Genomic DNA, 13,957 nt, shown 5'->3' on the forward strand with positions numbered 1-13,957 from the left:
TGTTGACCATGATGGCTACTCCATTTCTTCTGAGGGATTCCTGCCCGCAGTAGTAGATATAATGGTCATCTGAGTTAAATTCACCCATAAATGTTAATGTGAAATATTTATAAAAATACATATAAACCAATGAATAGGGGAAAGAAACTAAAAACAAACTTTCTGCCAACTTCAGGACTCAACTAGCCAGCAAAGGCACACACATTCTTGATATAGTTGAGAAAATTTATATGAAGCAAGATCATGAAAGCAGTCATTTGTGTACTACACAGAATGCACGTTTAAAGGTCTGATCACTCATCTTCAGCCACTTATGTAGTAAAACATTCCTCGTGTGAAGTGAATCTAGTGCAAAGGGATAAAGCCATTCCTTTCTCCATAAAACTAAAGACTTATTAAGATACCAGGAATCATTTGAAATCAGCACATCTTTGAGTTCTACCAAGAAAAAAGACTATTTGTGGCACAAGTTATATCCAGATGTACACATGTGAAAAGAACGAAAAACGAAAACTTTCTTAACTCTCTTTTCCACAGTACACAACACACTTTTAACCCTATTTCATTCTTTCAGTGTGTTTATAGTGAATAACTGCTCTCTAAGGACTGGCTTCAAACACACCTGAGATATCTCTAAAAGCTCCCAGCCTATTAAGATAGACAGTGGGCTAGTTAGAGAAAGTAAAAGAATTATGAGAACATACAGGAGGTGGCAACCTAACTGTGGAAAGTCAGGGGTAGTTTTGTGGGAAAGCAGACAGGCAACCTGAGATCAGAAAGCAGAGTTTTATCCAGGTCAAGAGGAGGACATTCTACTCAGAAGGAAGGCAAGTGCAAAGTTCAGGAGGTGAGAGACAGACCCAGCCCCATAGACGCGCTGGTTTGTCCGGGTGATTCTGTGGTCGGCAGAGAGTACAGGGCGGAAGAGCCGCACTTGCTGCCTGCTTCTCTCAGTTTTGCACTTAAGGCGGCAAAAATACTATTGCTTATGGCCCACAGGACAAGGATGCCATGCCCTTGGAGAGGATGATTGGAAGAGGAGGAGATGAGTCGAGGTAGTGAGATACAAATTTTAAGTCGTGTGATTTTACTCAGATGAGGTGGTGTCGCCATGCAGAGGGTTGTGAAGGACACTCTTTCAGTAACCTCTGTCATGGGGACTGTCACCAGACTTCAGGGCAGGTACTGCAGAAACGGGATTCTGCCCAGAGACAAACTGTCCAACCCAAGGGAACTCAGCTCTCCTGATATCTTTGGAAGCTGGGTGAGGACAACAGGGTTACACTTTTATTGGTGTTTTGAGGGAGAGACAGGACAGGAAGGCTGTGTTTGCTGGCTCTTCAAGGTTGCCCTTCTTTGATGCTCCAAAGCACGTTGTGCCTGGATGTGTGAGTATTTGTGTACCACTTGATTCAGCGGTCATAAACTTGTACAGGGTTATTCTTGGCCCTTTCTGCTCCAGTCCAGAGCCATGGGGCCTATATTTCATAACTGCAAGATTACCCAAGAGGACGGACACAAAAGCAAATGCTGCCATTTATAAACCGCAGATGAAATAGCACCCTGAGAGATCCCCTTGTGAGAGAGGCCGGATCACCAGAGTCACAGGAAAGGAATGCACTGAAGACACAAGTGTTGGTGCCAGTCGCTCAGTCACGTCTGACTCTTTGCGACCCCATGGACTGTAGCCCCCCAGGCTCCTCTGTCCATGGAATTCTTCAGGCAAGAATACTGCAGCGGGTTGCCATTTCCTTCTCCAGGGGATCTTCCTGACCCAGGGATTGAGCCCGGGTTTCCTGCATAGCAGGCAGATTCTTTACCGTCTGAGCCCCCGGGGAAGCCCACTGAAGATGAAAAGCAGGGCTCAAATATGAGCTGCAGCTCTAACCAGAGGTATGACACTGTGCAAAGCCCGTGCCGTTTATGAATTTCTTTTCCCACTCAAAATACAAAGGGTGTCTACCTCATGGAATGCTTGGGTGGCGTGAACTATGAAAGTGTTATGCAAACATTAAATATTATTGCTTTAATAAATGTTAAGTCAAGTTGAATCAAGTTGCCAAACCTGTTTTCTACTGTTAGAGGAACATTAATTCATTTATAATAGAGAGCTTATATTTATGAGTTTTAAAATATGAATATAAATACTCTTTTTAAAACTTTTTATTTATTTATTTTAGTTGGAGGACAATCACTTCACAACACTGTGGTGGCCCCTGCCACACATTGACTCAAATCAGCTATGGGAGCACATGCACCTCTCCCCCAACCTGGACCCCCTCCCACTGCCCTCCCCACCCCATCCCTCTGGCTTGTCCCAAAGCACTGGCTTTGAGTGCCCTGCTTCAGACATCCAACTTGCACTGATCCTCTGTTTTACATATGGTAATATACATGTTTCAATGCTATTCTCACATATCTTCCCACCCTCGCCTTCTCCCAGATAATCCAGTAGTCTGTTCTTTACATCTGTGTCTCTTTTGCGCCCTTGCATATAGGATCATTGTCACTGTCTTTCTAAATTCCATATATATGTGTTAATATACTGTATTGGTGTTTCTCTTTCTGACTTACTTCACTCTGTATAATGGGCTCCAGTTTCATCCACTTCATTAGAACTGACTCAAATGGGTTCTTTTTTATAGCTGAGTAATATTCCATTGTGTATACATACCACAACTTCTTTATACATTCATCTGCCGCCAGACATCTAGGTTGCTTCCATGTCCTAGTTACTGTAAACAGTGCTGCAATGAACGTTGGGGTATATGTGTCTCTTTCAATTCTGGTTTCCTCAGTGTGTATGCTAGGCTGTCTGTAAAAGATGACCTGGATAGCAGAACTACAATTAGCAGCCTTTGGGACTTCCCTACTGGTGCAGTGGTTAAGACTCCACCTCCCACTGCAGGGGAGCAGATTCAGTCTCTTGTCAGGGAACTAAGATCCCACATGCCCCAAGGTGCGGTCAACAAACAAACAAAACCCAGCTTTCCTTCTCCGATGCAAGCTTTCCTAAGGCAATCAGAATAAGAGTCAACACACTGAGCTGTCACCAGGCTGAGTCATTTATATGCCTGTGTTATTTACATAGATTATCTTGTTATCTCTATGAGATAAGTTCACAGGATGGTCCTGATAATGAATCCTGTGAGTAGGTACTTTATTTCCATATCATGAAGATTATATAAATGACTGAACAAGGGTGGGTTAATATTACCATAGAATTTTCTTAAAATGACTTCTGATAGCTTTTCCTCCCAGTTAATGTGTAATATGGCAATTCATTTATTTCAGGCAATCACAGCATCAAAGACAGTAAGAATAAGATCCTTAAAGCCAATACTTGGGCTCCTTTTATTTCATTTCCCCAATCAATGTGTTGATAAAAAAAAGACAATGCTAATAATTCTTACTTGATCTTATTTCTCCATCTTCAGCTAATACAGAATTCTGAAGAAGCAGGACTGAAATTATCCAAAGAAATGTAATATGGTGAGCCATGTTTCTGTTTTTCTTTAGGACTCCTAAAAAAGAAATAAAGAAGGAAAAAAAGAAAGTTAACTATATTAGAAAAATAAAGACAAATACCTAACAATTATAAGTTTGAATTTGGAAACTACAATATTAGTTAAAGCCCAGTTAATTTTTACTAATCTTAGAATTAACTTATGTGTCCAAATAGCCACATTTCAACTATATTAATGAAAAGATTGAAGGCGGGAGGAGAAGGGGATGACAGAGGATGAGATGGTTGGATGGCATCATCAACTCAATGGAGACGAGTTTGAGCAAGCTCCGGGAGATACTGAAGAACAGGGAAGCCTGGCCCACTGCAGTCCATGGAGTCCCAAAGAGTCGGGCACAACTGAGGAACTGAACAACAAGAAATGATCTCAGTATCAGAAGCACCAAGCAGGGTTTATAAAATGACGATGATAAACATGTTAAAGGATCTAATGAGTAAGATGGACAACAATATGCAAAAACTTGAAATTTCAAAAGAGGGATACAAACTATTAAAGATGTGAATGAGATGCTTGCAATGCAAATATATATTTAAAAAGAACTAATGCAGTGAGTTTGCATATATCAAAAGAGAAGATCAGTAAGCTTGAAGATAAATCAATAGAAATTAACCAAATTAAACTCAAAGTTGTGGGGAGATGAGTGAGTCATGCAAGCAACAGAGCTTCTGAACTCTGTGGGACAGTATCCAGTGGTCTTCACTTATTAATAGCACATAGGTAATTAGCTTCTCAAATGGAAAGGAGAAAGTGAATAAAGAAATAATTTTAAATACAACGGCCAAGAATTTTTCAATTGACAAATCCTGCCACCAATCAGATCAAACAAACCCCAAACAAAATACAAAGTCACACCTAGGTACATCATAATTAGTTGAAAGTTTAAGAGTAAATTCTTAAAACTAACCAGAGGAAAAAATTCATGATGTACGAAGGAACAACAATAAGAATTTTAGAAAAAAATTTCATGGTAAAAAATGGGTAATGATCAGAAAGACATAAAATTTTAAATATGTAGATATCTAATAATAAAGCCTCAGAATACATGAAGAAAAGTGGGGGGAAATTTTTTTAAATGACAAATTCATATCAAAATGTGAGATTTCAACTTTCATTTCTCAGTAATTATTGAATTAGACAAAAAAAATTAGTAAGAGTACATGCATGCATGCTAAGTCTCTTCAGTCGTGTCTGATTCTTTGCAACCCCATGAACTGTATGTAGCCTGCCAGGTTCCTTGTTTATGGGATTCTCCAGGCAAGGTACTGGAGTGTATTACCATGCCCTCCTCCAGGGGATCTTCCCAACACAGAGACTGAACCCACATCACTTATGTCTCCTGCATTAGCAGGTGGGTTCTTTACCACTAGCACCGCCTGGTAAGAGTACAAAGGGTTTAAGAAACATTATCAACCAACTTCACCTAATGGACATTCAAAGAATGCTCCACCTAACAACAGTAGAATATACGTTCTTTTGTTGCACATATGAAAGTCACCAAACAGACCATATGCTGGAGAAAAAAAACAAGCCTCAAATTCCAAAGAAATGAAACCACACAAATTATGTTCTTTGACCTAAATGACGTTAAATTAGAAAAAGAAGGACTTCCCTGGTGGCCTAGTGGTTAAGAGTCTGACTGACAATGCAGGGGATACAGGTTCGCTCCCTGGGACAGGAATATTCCACGTGCCGAGGCGTGACTAAGACAGTGGGTGACGACTCCTGAGCGCACAGGTGCAGCTACTGAAGTGCACATGCCCTAGAGACCACATTCTGCAACAGAAGTCCCCGCAGTGAGAAGCCTGAGCACAAGTGCAGAGTAGTCCCTCTCGCAGCAACTACAGAAGGCCCAGCACAGGCAGCAGCAAAGGCCCAGCACAGCCATCAATAATAATAGATAAATTTTAAATTTTTTTTTTAAATTAATGAATTTTTTAAAAAGGGAAGAAAATCCCAAAACACTTGGAAATTAACCAGTGTACTTCTAAGTAATTCATGAGTTAAAAAGAAAATCAGAGGAAAATCTTAAAATATTTCAACTGATCATTTAAAAAAAAATAAAAAATTTATGATGCATTTAAACCACTACTAAGAGGGCATGTTTAACTTTAAAAGCGTATTTCAGAAAAGAAGAAAAATGAAAAATCAATATCTAAGCTTCCACCTTAATAAGCTAAAGAAAGAACAACAAATTAAACCTAAAATATTAAAAAAGAATAATCAATGAAATAGAAAATTGAAAAACAATATGTGTAAAGAGTTAATTCTTTAACAAATAAATATACTTATAAATCCTAGCAAGAATAGTCAAGAAATAAGACAGAAAACATATATTACCTGAGTCAATATTGAAACAAGAGATGATACGACAGAGCCTACAGACTTTAAAGGATAGTAAGTAGACAGACGAAATGGTCAAAGTCTTAAGACTGAAAGTGAAAGTCCCTCAGTCATGTCCAACTCTTTGTGACCCCATGGACAATACAGTCCCTGGAATTCTCCAGACCAGAATACTGGAGTGGGTAACCTTTCCCTTCTCCAGGGGACCTTTCCAAACCAGAGATCAAACGCAGGTCTCCCGCATTGCAGGTGGATTCTTTACCAGCTGAGCCACCAGGGAAGCCCACTACTTACTGAAACTGAAACTTACTGAAACTAATAATTGAAATTATTACATAAATTGAATTTTTATTCAAAAATTTTCCCACAAATAAAACTCCAGTGCCAGATATTTTCACCAGTAATTTCTACCAAACATTTAAAAATAAATAAATATGAAGCAAAATTAAATGAAAATAGAGGAAGAGAGAACTCTCAACTTCTAGTATAAGGCCAACATAACTCTAACAGAAAACTAGACAAAGATATTACAAGATAAAACTATAGCCCATTATCCTTCATGAGGCAAGGATGTAAAAATACAGAATGAATCATTAGCAAATAAAATCTAGCAATATATGAAAAAGATCATGACCAAGTAAGGCTTAACCCACTGATGCAAGATCATTTAATGTTTAAATCTCAGGACTTTCCTGGTGGTCCAGCTGTTAGGACTCTACCTTCTAGTGCAGGGGTCACAGGTTCCATGTCTGGTTGAGGAACTAGGATCCCCCGTGCAGCAGGGCAACAAAGACTGCATGCCACAACTCCTAAGCCCCACTGCCTCAACTAGAGAGCCTGAGTGCCGCAAACTACAGAGCCCACGCACGCCGGAGCCCACAGGCTACCTGTGTACCACAAGGAAGACTCTGCATGCTGCAACTAAGACCCAGGGCAGTCAAAAATAAATAAATACATTTTTTAAAAATTTAAATCTCAGCTGATGTAATTTATAACATTAAGAAAGTAAAAAATATTTGCATGGACATCTCAATTTACACAGCAAAGTTATTTAATAAAATTTAGTACCCATTCATGATAAAACTCTCAGTAAACAAAGACTAGGAGAAAATTCTTCAATTTGATTAATGCCATCTATGAAAAATCTATAGCTCAGATCATATTGAGGGGTAAAAGACTAAATGCATTCTCCCCCAAGTCAGTAAAAATTAAGACCATATTATCACATCACTTTTATTCAAAAATGTACAGGAAATCCTAGCCAGTGCCACATTCCAAATTAGAAATAAAAGGTATAAAAAACTATAAGAAAGAATTAAAATGGAAATTATTTATAGACAACATGATTATCTACATAGAAACTTGAAACCTACTAAAACTCTAGAACTAGTAAGTAAATTTAGCAAGGTCACAGGATACAAGGTTAATAGTTTTTTTAAATATATATATACATATAGGCAACACAATGAGGTATATAATATATGCAATACTATTAAAGTATTCTATACTATTAAATACTATTAAAGCACCATAAACCTAGAAATAAAGTTACTGAAAATTGTGAACAATCTCTACACTAAAATATACAATACACTGTTGAAAGAAATTAAAGATCAAATAAATGGAGAAATCTATATTCCTGGATTAAAAGACTCAGAATTGGTTACATCTTTATCCTCCTCAAATTGATCAATAGACTCAACACAATCCCAATCAAATCTTGACCCCACCTCATTTCATATGCAAAAATTAGATGAAGTATAAATCTGAAGGTAAAGCTAAAATTAAAAGCTTTTTAGAAGAAAACATAAGAGAATAGCTTCATAGTCTTTGGATTAAGTGAATTTTCTTAGGACAAAGAAACCACTATCAGTTTTAAAAGTGGATTCACACTGGATTTCAACAAAATTAAAAGTTACCATTAAGAAAATAAGTCAATATTTAGAGTAAAATACTTACAAAACATGACTCATACACAGACTAACTTATATAACTCCTAGAAATCAACAACAGAAAACAATCCAATTTTTTAAAGAGCAAAAGTCTTGAACAAACTTTTTAAATTATTAACAAAATATAGAAATAGCCAACAAGCATAGTACATGGTTCTTATCATTAGTTACCAAAGAAGTATATGTTAAAACCACAATAAGATATCATTTCACACCCACTAAAATGGCTAAAATTAAAAAACTGACAATATCAAATGTTTATGAGTCTATGTGGAAAAAGTAGAACTCATACATTTATGGTAAGAGTGTAAAATGATGTAACCACTTCAGAGAAGTGTTAAGTTCAGTTTACAAAATTAAACTATGACCAGCAATCCTTTCTCTAAGTATACAATCTAGAGTAATGAAAACATGTGCCAACAAAAAGACTTTAACAATGTTTATAGTAATTTTATTCATAATAGTTCCAAACTAAAAATAACTCAAATGCCATCCACAGGAAAGTAGATAAACAAGTTGTTGGTTATTCACATAATGGAACAGAGCAACAAAAAATAAACTTGTAGTATATTCAACAACATGAATAATTGTAAATATATTCTATTTAATGAAAGGATACAAACACAGAAGAATACACAGAGCATGATTCCAGGTATATGAAGTCCCAAAACAGAAAACTGAAATGTTAGGAAAAGCTTGCCATTGATGGGAGAAGTAGACTGGAATGTAGCACAAATTAATTCACTGGGTGTTACAAATAGTCTACATTTGCAGTGATGATATTTGGGTGCATAGATCGGAATAGGCTTAAAAGCTATAAAATTTGTTGGACACAATTTATATCTCAGTGAAAAACAGTGAGTCCAAAATCATCACCATCATTTTTTAAATTAGGCTGGCCCTCTCGACAAAGAGCATATAAAGGTCAAAAAATGTCATTGAGTAAGAAGCAATTTTGGTGAGTCATCACCAAGATGTACTGTTTTATGGCAACAATGTGTACTAATAAATACTGACTAACTTGCTTCCCCCAAAACCTCAAAATTAAGTTATTCTGCTTCTCTACTAAAAATATACTCATTATGTCTATGTAGTATTTAATTCCTTCAGAATCCTTGGGCTAAAGTGAATTGTCTAATTGCTTTATATTTTAGTTGACAACCATCAATGTAGATGATATAAAAAGGGAATTAAATAAATACCACCACCATGTTATTTCACCATGGAAACATAACTCATATATTTAACAAATACATTTTACAGTTATTTAATTGGACATATGCTTATGCAACCTGGAGGAGGGCATAGCGACCCACTCCAGTATCCTTGCCTGGAGAATCCCATGGACAGAGAAGTCTGGCGGGCTATAGTCCACAGGGTCACAAAGAGTTGGACACGACTGAAGTGACTTAGCATGTGCATACATTTATGCATGGAGTATATAAACTGGGGCATATTGAGTTTTATCATTTTCTTCCATCTTTGGGGGGAGCTTGTTAAACATATGGATGACTTAACCCTACCCATTGGCTTCAGATTGCAGGGCAAGGAGCCAAACACTTAAAATAAAAAGCTTCCCACAGGCTAATGTCCACCAAAGTTCTGGAAATTCTGGTATAAGAAAAAAAGACAATTTCTATTCCCCTATGGGGCTTCCCTGGTGGTTCAGCAGCGAAGAATCTGCCTGCAATGCAGGGACTGCAGATGTGAGTTATCTATCCCTGGGTCAGGAAGAACCCCTGGAGGAGAGCATGGCAACCCACTCCAGTATTCTTGCCTGGAGAATCTCCATGGACAGAGGAGCCTGGTGAGCTACAGTCCATGGAGATGCAAAGAGTCGGACAGGACTGAAGAGACTTAGTATGCATGCATGCGTTCCCCTTATAGAGAAGCAAGTTAGCAACCCTAAATAGGAAAGCATAACTCAGAATCTCTACATTCAAAACTGACTACTCAAAGAGTAATCAGGCAGCCTTAGCATCCTTCAAATGTTAACATGCACACAAATAAGAGATTCATTAAAAGGCAGACTCTGATTCAGTACGTTTGGTTTGCCACCTAAGATTATTCATATGAATGAAGGCCTCTAAGGAACATAGGAACACACATTGTCCTTAAACATGAAAAAGTCTGTTTTAGAAAAATGTTACTTAAAGAACTTCTTCGTGGATAAGGATAAAGGGGGAAATTACTTTTAATAGCATGTAGGAATTTAAACTGAGCTCTCCTGCTAATGGAAAATATATACTAGGCTAACTATCCACCGAGCAATCCAGATTATAGATTTAACACTGCCCCAACCCACTATAATTCAATATCCTTCTTACAGTGTTCTAATGCTCAAAAAAAGGAAATGAAACGGGTGATTTGTAATCTTCCTTTCAACTATGGAGATGATGGTCTGTATACTATAACCTCATAGGATTATTGTGATAAGGAAAACTTACAATGTCAAATGCTTGAGACACCTCTATGCCATTTAATCTTGGGAAGTGTTGAGGAAATTATAAGGCTGACTTAAAGAACATGACTGGCCTGTTGCACACACTCTATAAGCAACAGACTCAGAACTTACACTCAGATTTACTCACTCCAGAATGCTTTCCAGTCTTCATTCAACAACAAATATTTCTCAAGTGCCTATTATGTAACAGATACTCTTTCAGCTGCTGGGAATTCAGAAGTGACCAAACTAGATAAGGAATCTGCTTTCGTAGTGCCTACATCAGTTCAGTTCAGTCACTCAGTAGTGTCCGACTCTTTGCAACCCCATGAATCGCAGCACGCCAGGCCTCCCTGTCCATCACCAACTCCCGAAGTTCACTCAGACTCACGTCCATCGAGTCAGTGATGCCATCCAGCCATCTCATCCTCTGTCGCCCCCTTCTCCTCCTGCCCCCAATCCCTCCCAGCATCAGAGTCTTTTCCAATGAGTCAACTCCTCACATGAGGTGGCCAAAGTACTGGAGTTTCAGCTTTAGCATCATTCCTTCCAAAGAAATCCCAGGGCTGATCTCCTTCAGAATGGACTGGTTGGATCTCCTTGCAGTCCAAGGGACTCTCAAGAGTCTTCTCCAACACCACAGTTCAAAAGCATCAATTCTTCAGCGCTCAGCTTTCTTCACAGTCCAATTCTCACATCCATACATTACCACTGGAAAAGACTTTATTGTGATCCACACAGTCAAAGGCTTTGGCATAGTCAATAAAGCAGAAATAGATGTTTTTCTGGAATTCTCTTGCTTTTTCCATGATCCAGCAGATGTTGGCAATTTGGTCTCTGGGTCCTCTGCCTTTTCTAAAACCAGCTTGAACATCTGGAAGTTCACAGTTCACGTATTGCTGAAGCCTGGCTTGGAGAATTTTGAGCATTACTTTACTAGCGTGTGAGATGAGTGCAATTGTGCAGTAGTTTGAGCACTCTTTGGCATTGCCTTTCTTTGGGATTGGAATGAAAACTGACCTTTCCCAGTCCTGTGGCCACTGCTGAGTTTTCCAAATTTTCTGGCTTACTGAGTGCAGCACTTTCACAGCATCATCTTTCAGGATTTGAAAGAGCTCAACTGGAATTCCATCACCTCCACTAGCTTTGTTCGTAGTGATGCTTTCTAAGGCCCACTTAACTTCACATTCCAGGATGTCTGGCTCTAGGTGAGTGATCACACCATCATGATTATCTGGGTTGTGAAGATCTTTTTTGTACAGTTCTGTGTATTCTTGCCACTTCTTCTTAATATCTTCTGTTGCTGTTAGGCCCATACCATTTCTGTCCTCTATCGAGCCCATCTCTGCATGAAATGTTCCCTTGGTATCTAATTTTCTTGAAGAGATCTCTAGTCTTTCCCATTCTGTTGTTTTCCTCTAGTTCTTTGCATTGATCGCTGAGGAAGGCTTTCTTATCTCTTCTTGCTGTTCTTTGGAACTCTGCATTCAGATGCTTCTATCTTTCCTTTTCTCCTTTGCTTTTCACTTCTCTTCTTTTCACAGCTATTTGTAAGGCCTCCCCAGACAGCCATTTTGCTTTTTTGCATTTCTTTTCCATGGGGATGGTCTTGATCCCTGTCTCCTCTACAATGTCACGAACCTCAGTCCATAGTTCATCAGGCACACTATCTATCAGATCTAGGCCCTTAAATCTATTTCTCACTTCCACTGTATAATCATAAGGGATTTGATTTAGGTCATACCTGAATGGTCTAGTGGTTTTCCCTACTTTCTTCAATTTCAGTCTGAATTTGGCAATAAGGAGTCCATGATCTGAACCACAGTCAGCTCCCAGTCTTGTTTTTGTTGACTGTATAGAGCTTCTCCATCTTTGGCTGCAAAGAATATAATCAATCTGATTTCGGTGTTGACCATCTGGTGATGTCCATGTATAGAGTCTTCTCTTGTGTTGTTGGAAGAGGGTGTTTGCTATGACCAGTGCATTTTCTTGGCAAAACTCTATTAGCCTTTGCTCTGCTTCATTCCGTATTCCAAGGCCAAATTTGCCTGTTACTCCAGGTGTTTCTTGACTTCCTACTTTTGCATTCCAGTCCCCTATAATGAAAAGGACATCTTTTTTGGGTGTTAGTTCTAAAAGGTCTTGTAGGTCTTCATAGAACCATTCAACTTCAGCTTCTTCAGCGTTACTGGTTGGGGCATACACTTGGATTACTGTGATATTGAATGGTTTGCCTTGGAAATGAACAGAGATCATTCTGTCATTTTGAGATTGCATCCAAGTACTTCATTTTGAACTCTTTTGTTGACCATGATGGCTACCCCATTTCTTCTGAGGGATTCCTGCACGCAGTAGTAGATATAGTGGTCATCTGAATTAAATTCACCCATTCCAGTCCATTTTAGTTCACTGATTCCTAGAATGTCAATGTTCACTCTTGCCATGTCTTTGAAGATGTTTGACCACTTCCAATTTGCCTTGATTCATGGACCTGACATTCCAGGTTCCTATGCAATATTGCTCTTTACAGCATCAGACCTTGCTTCTATCATCAGTCACATCCACAACTGGATATTGTTTTTGCTTTGGCTCCATCCCTTCATTCTTTCTGGAGTTATTTCTCCACTGATCTCCAGGAGCATATGGGGCACCTACTGACCTGGGGAGTTCCTCTTTCAGTATCCTATCATTTTGCATTTTCATACTGTTCACGGGGTTCTCAAGGCAAGAATACTGAAGTAGTCTCTGCCTACATACCAGAGACTAAATAAATAATTGAGCGAGACCATGTCAGACACTGGTAGATGCTCTAAGGTAACTTGGCCAGGAGCAGAGCAAGGGCTGCTTTCAACAGGGACCTCAGAGAAGGCATCTGAAAGGATGCCCTGTGAGCTGACTGTTGAAGGAATTGAAGGAGCCATCCTGCCTGAAACTGAGGACCAGCTTTCCTTCTGTGAATGGAGCAAGTCTGTTTGTTCCAGGGACAGATGGAAGGTTAATGATGGAGAGGTGAGGGAGGAAGGGGAGGAAGGGCACGAGCTGTACCGAGGCAGCAGGACCCCAGCTGGTGTGTTTCATTGCCAACTGTTCCCCCTGGATGCACAGTGAATCCACGGAGGGTGTATTATATTGAGAACCTTTCCCCCTGGATGCACAGTGAATCCACGGAGGGTAGGCAGCTCCTGTGCACCATGGCGAGGTCTTCCCATTGTGTAGAGCACCCCCCTTTCAATATCAAAGAGATCTCTAAACATTAAGTATTAGGTGACTCTTGGGAAATGAGATCAATTGATGATTATCCTCTTTTACTTTTCATCTCTCTTCCATTTTCTAAGGTTATAAAAATGGTACAGAGAACCTATTTGCTGGGCAGGAAGAGAGACATAAATGTACGGAGCAGACTTGTGGACACCAGGGAAGGAGAGGGCAGGATGAACTGAGAGAGCAGCGTTGACATACACACATTACCATGTATGAAACAGATAGCTGCTGGGAATCTGCTGTAGAGTACCAGGAGCTCAGCTCGGTGCCCTGTGACGATGTAGTGGGGTGGGATAAGGGTGGGAAGGGAGGCTCCAGAGGGAAGGGACATGTGTACATATAGTTAATGTACTTCATTGTACAGCAGAAACTTACACAATATTGTAAAGCAACTATACTCCAATTAAAACATATACACATATGTTATACTACGT

The 13,957-nt window shown here is 39.1% G+C and overlaps 1 protein-coding gene across 1 annotated transcript in view; it reads right to left on the bottom strand.

The window, feature by feature from the left end:
• COL21A1 (collagen type XXI alpha 1 chain) overlaps nucleotides 1-13,957 on the bottom strand; it is a 251,131-nt gene that overhangs the window by 172,523 nt on the left and 64,651 nt on the right. Inside the window, exon 2 of the mRNA XM_055571783.1 lies at nucleotides 3,414-3,524. Coding sequence (XP_055427758.1) covers nucleotides 3,414-3,501 — 88 coding nt within the window. The 5' untranslated portion in view covers nucleotides 3,502-3,524. The remainder of the gene's footprint in view (nucleotides 1-3,413; nucleotides 3,525-13,957) is intronic.

This window comes from Bubalus kerabau, chromosome 3, assembly GCF_029407905.1.
Source record: "Bubalus kerabau isolate K-KA32 ecotype Philippines breed swamp buffalo chromosome 3, PCC_UOA_SB_1v2, whole genome shotgun sequence".
In the NCBI taxonomy this organism is placed as follows: Eukaryota; Metazoa; Chordata; class Mammalia; order Artiodactyla; family Bovidae; genus Bubalus; species Bubalus kerabau.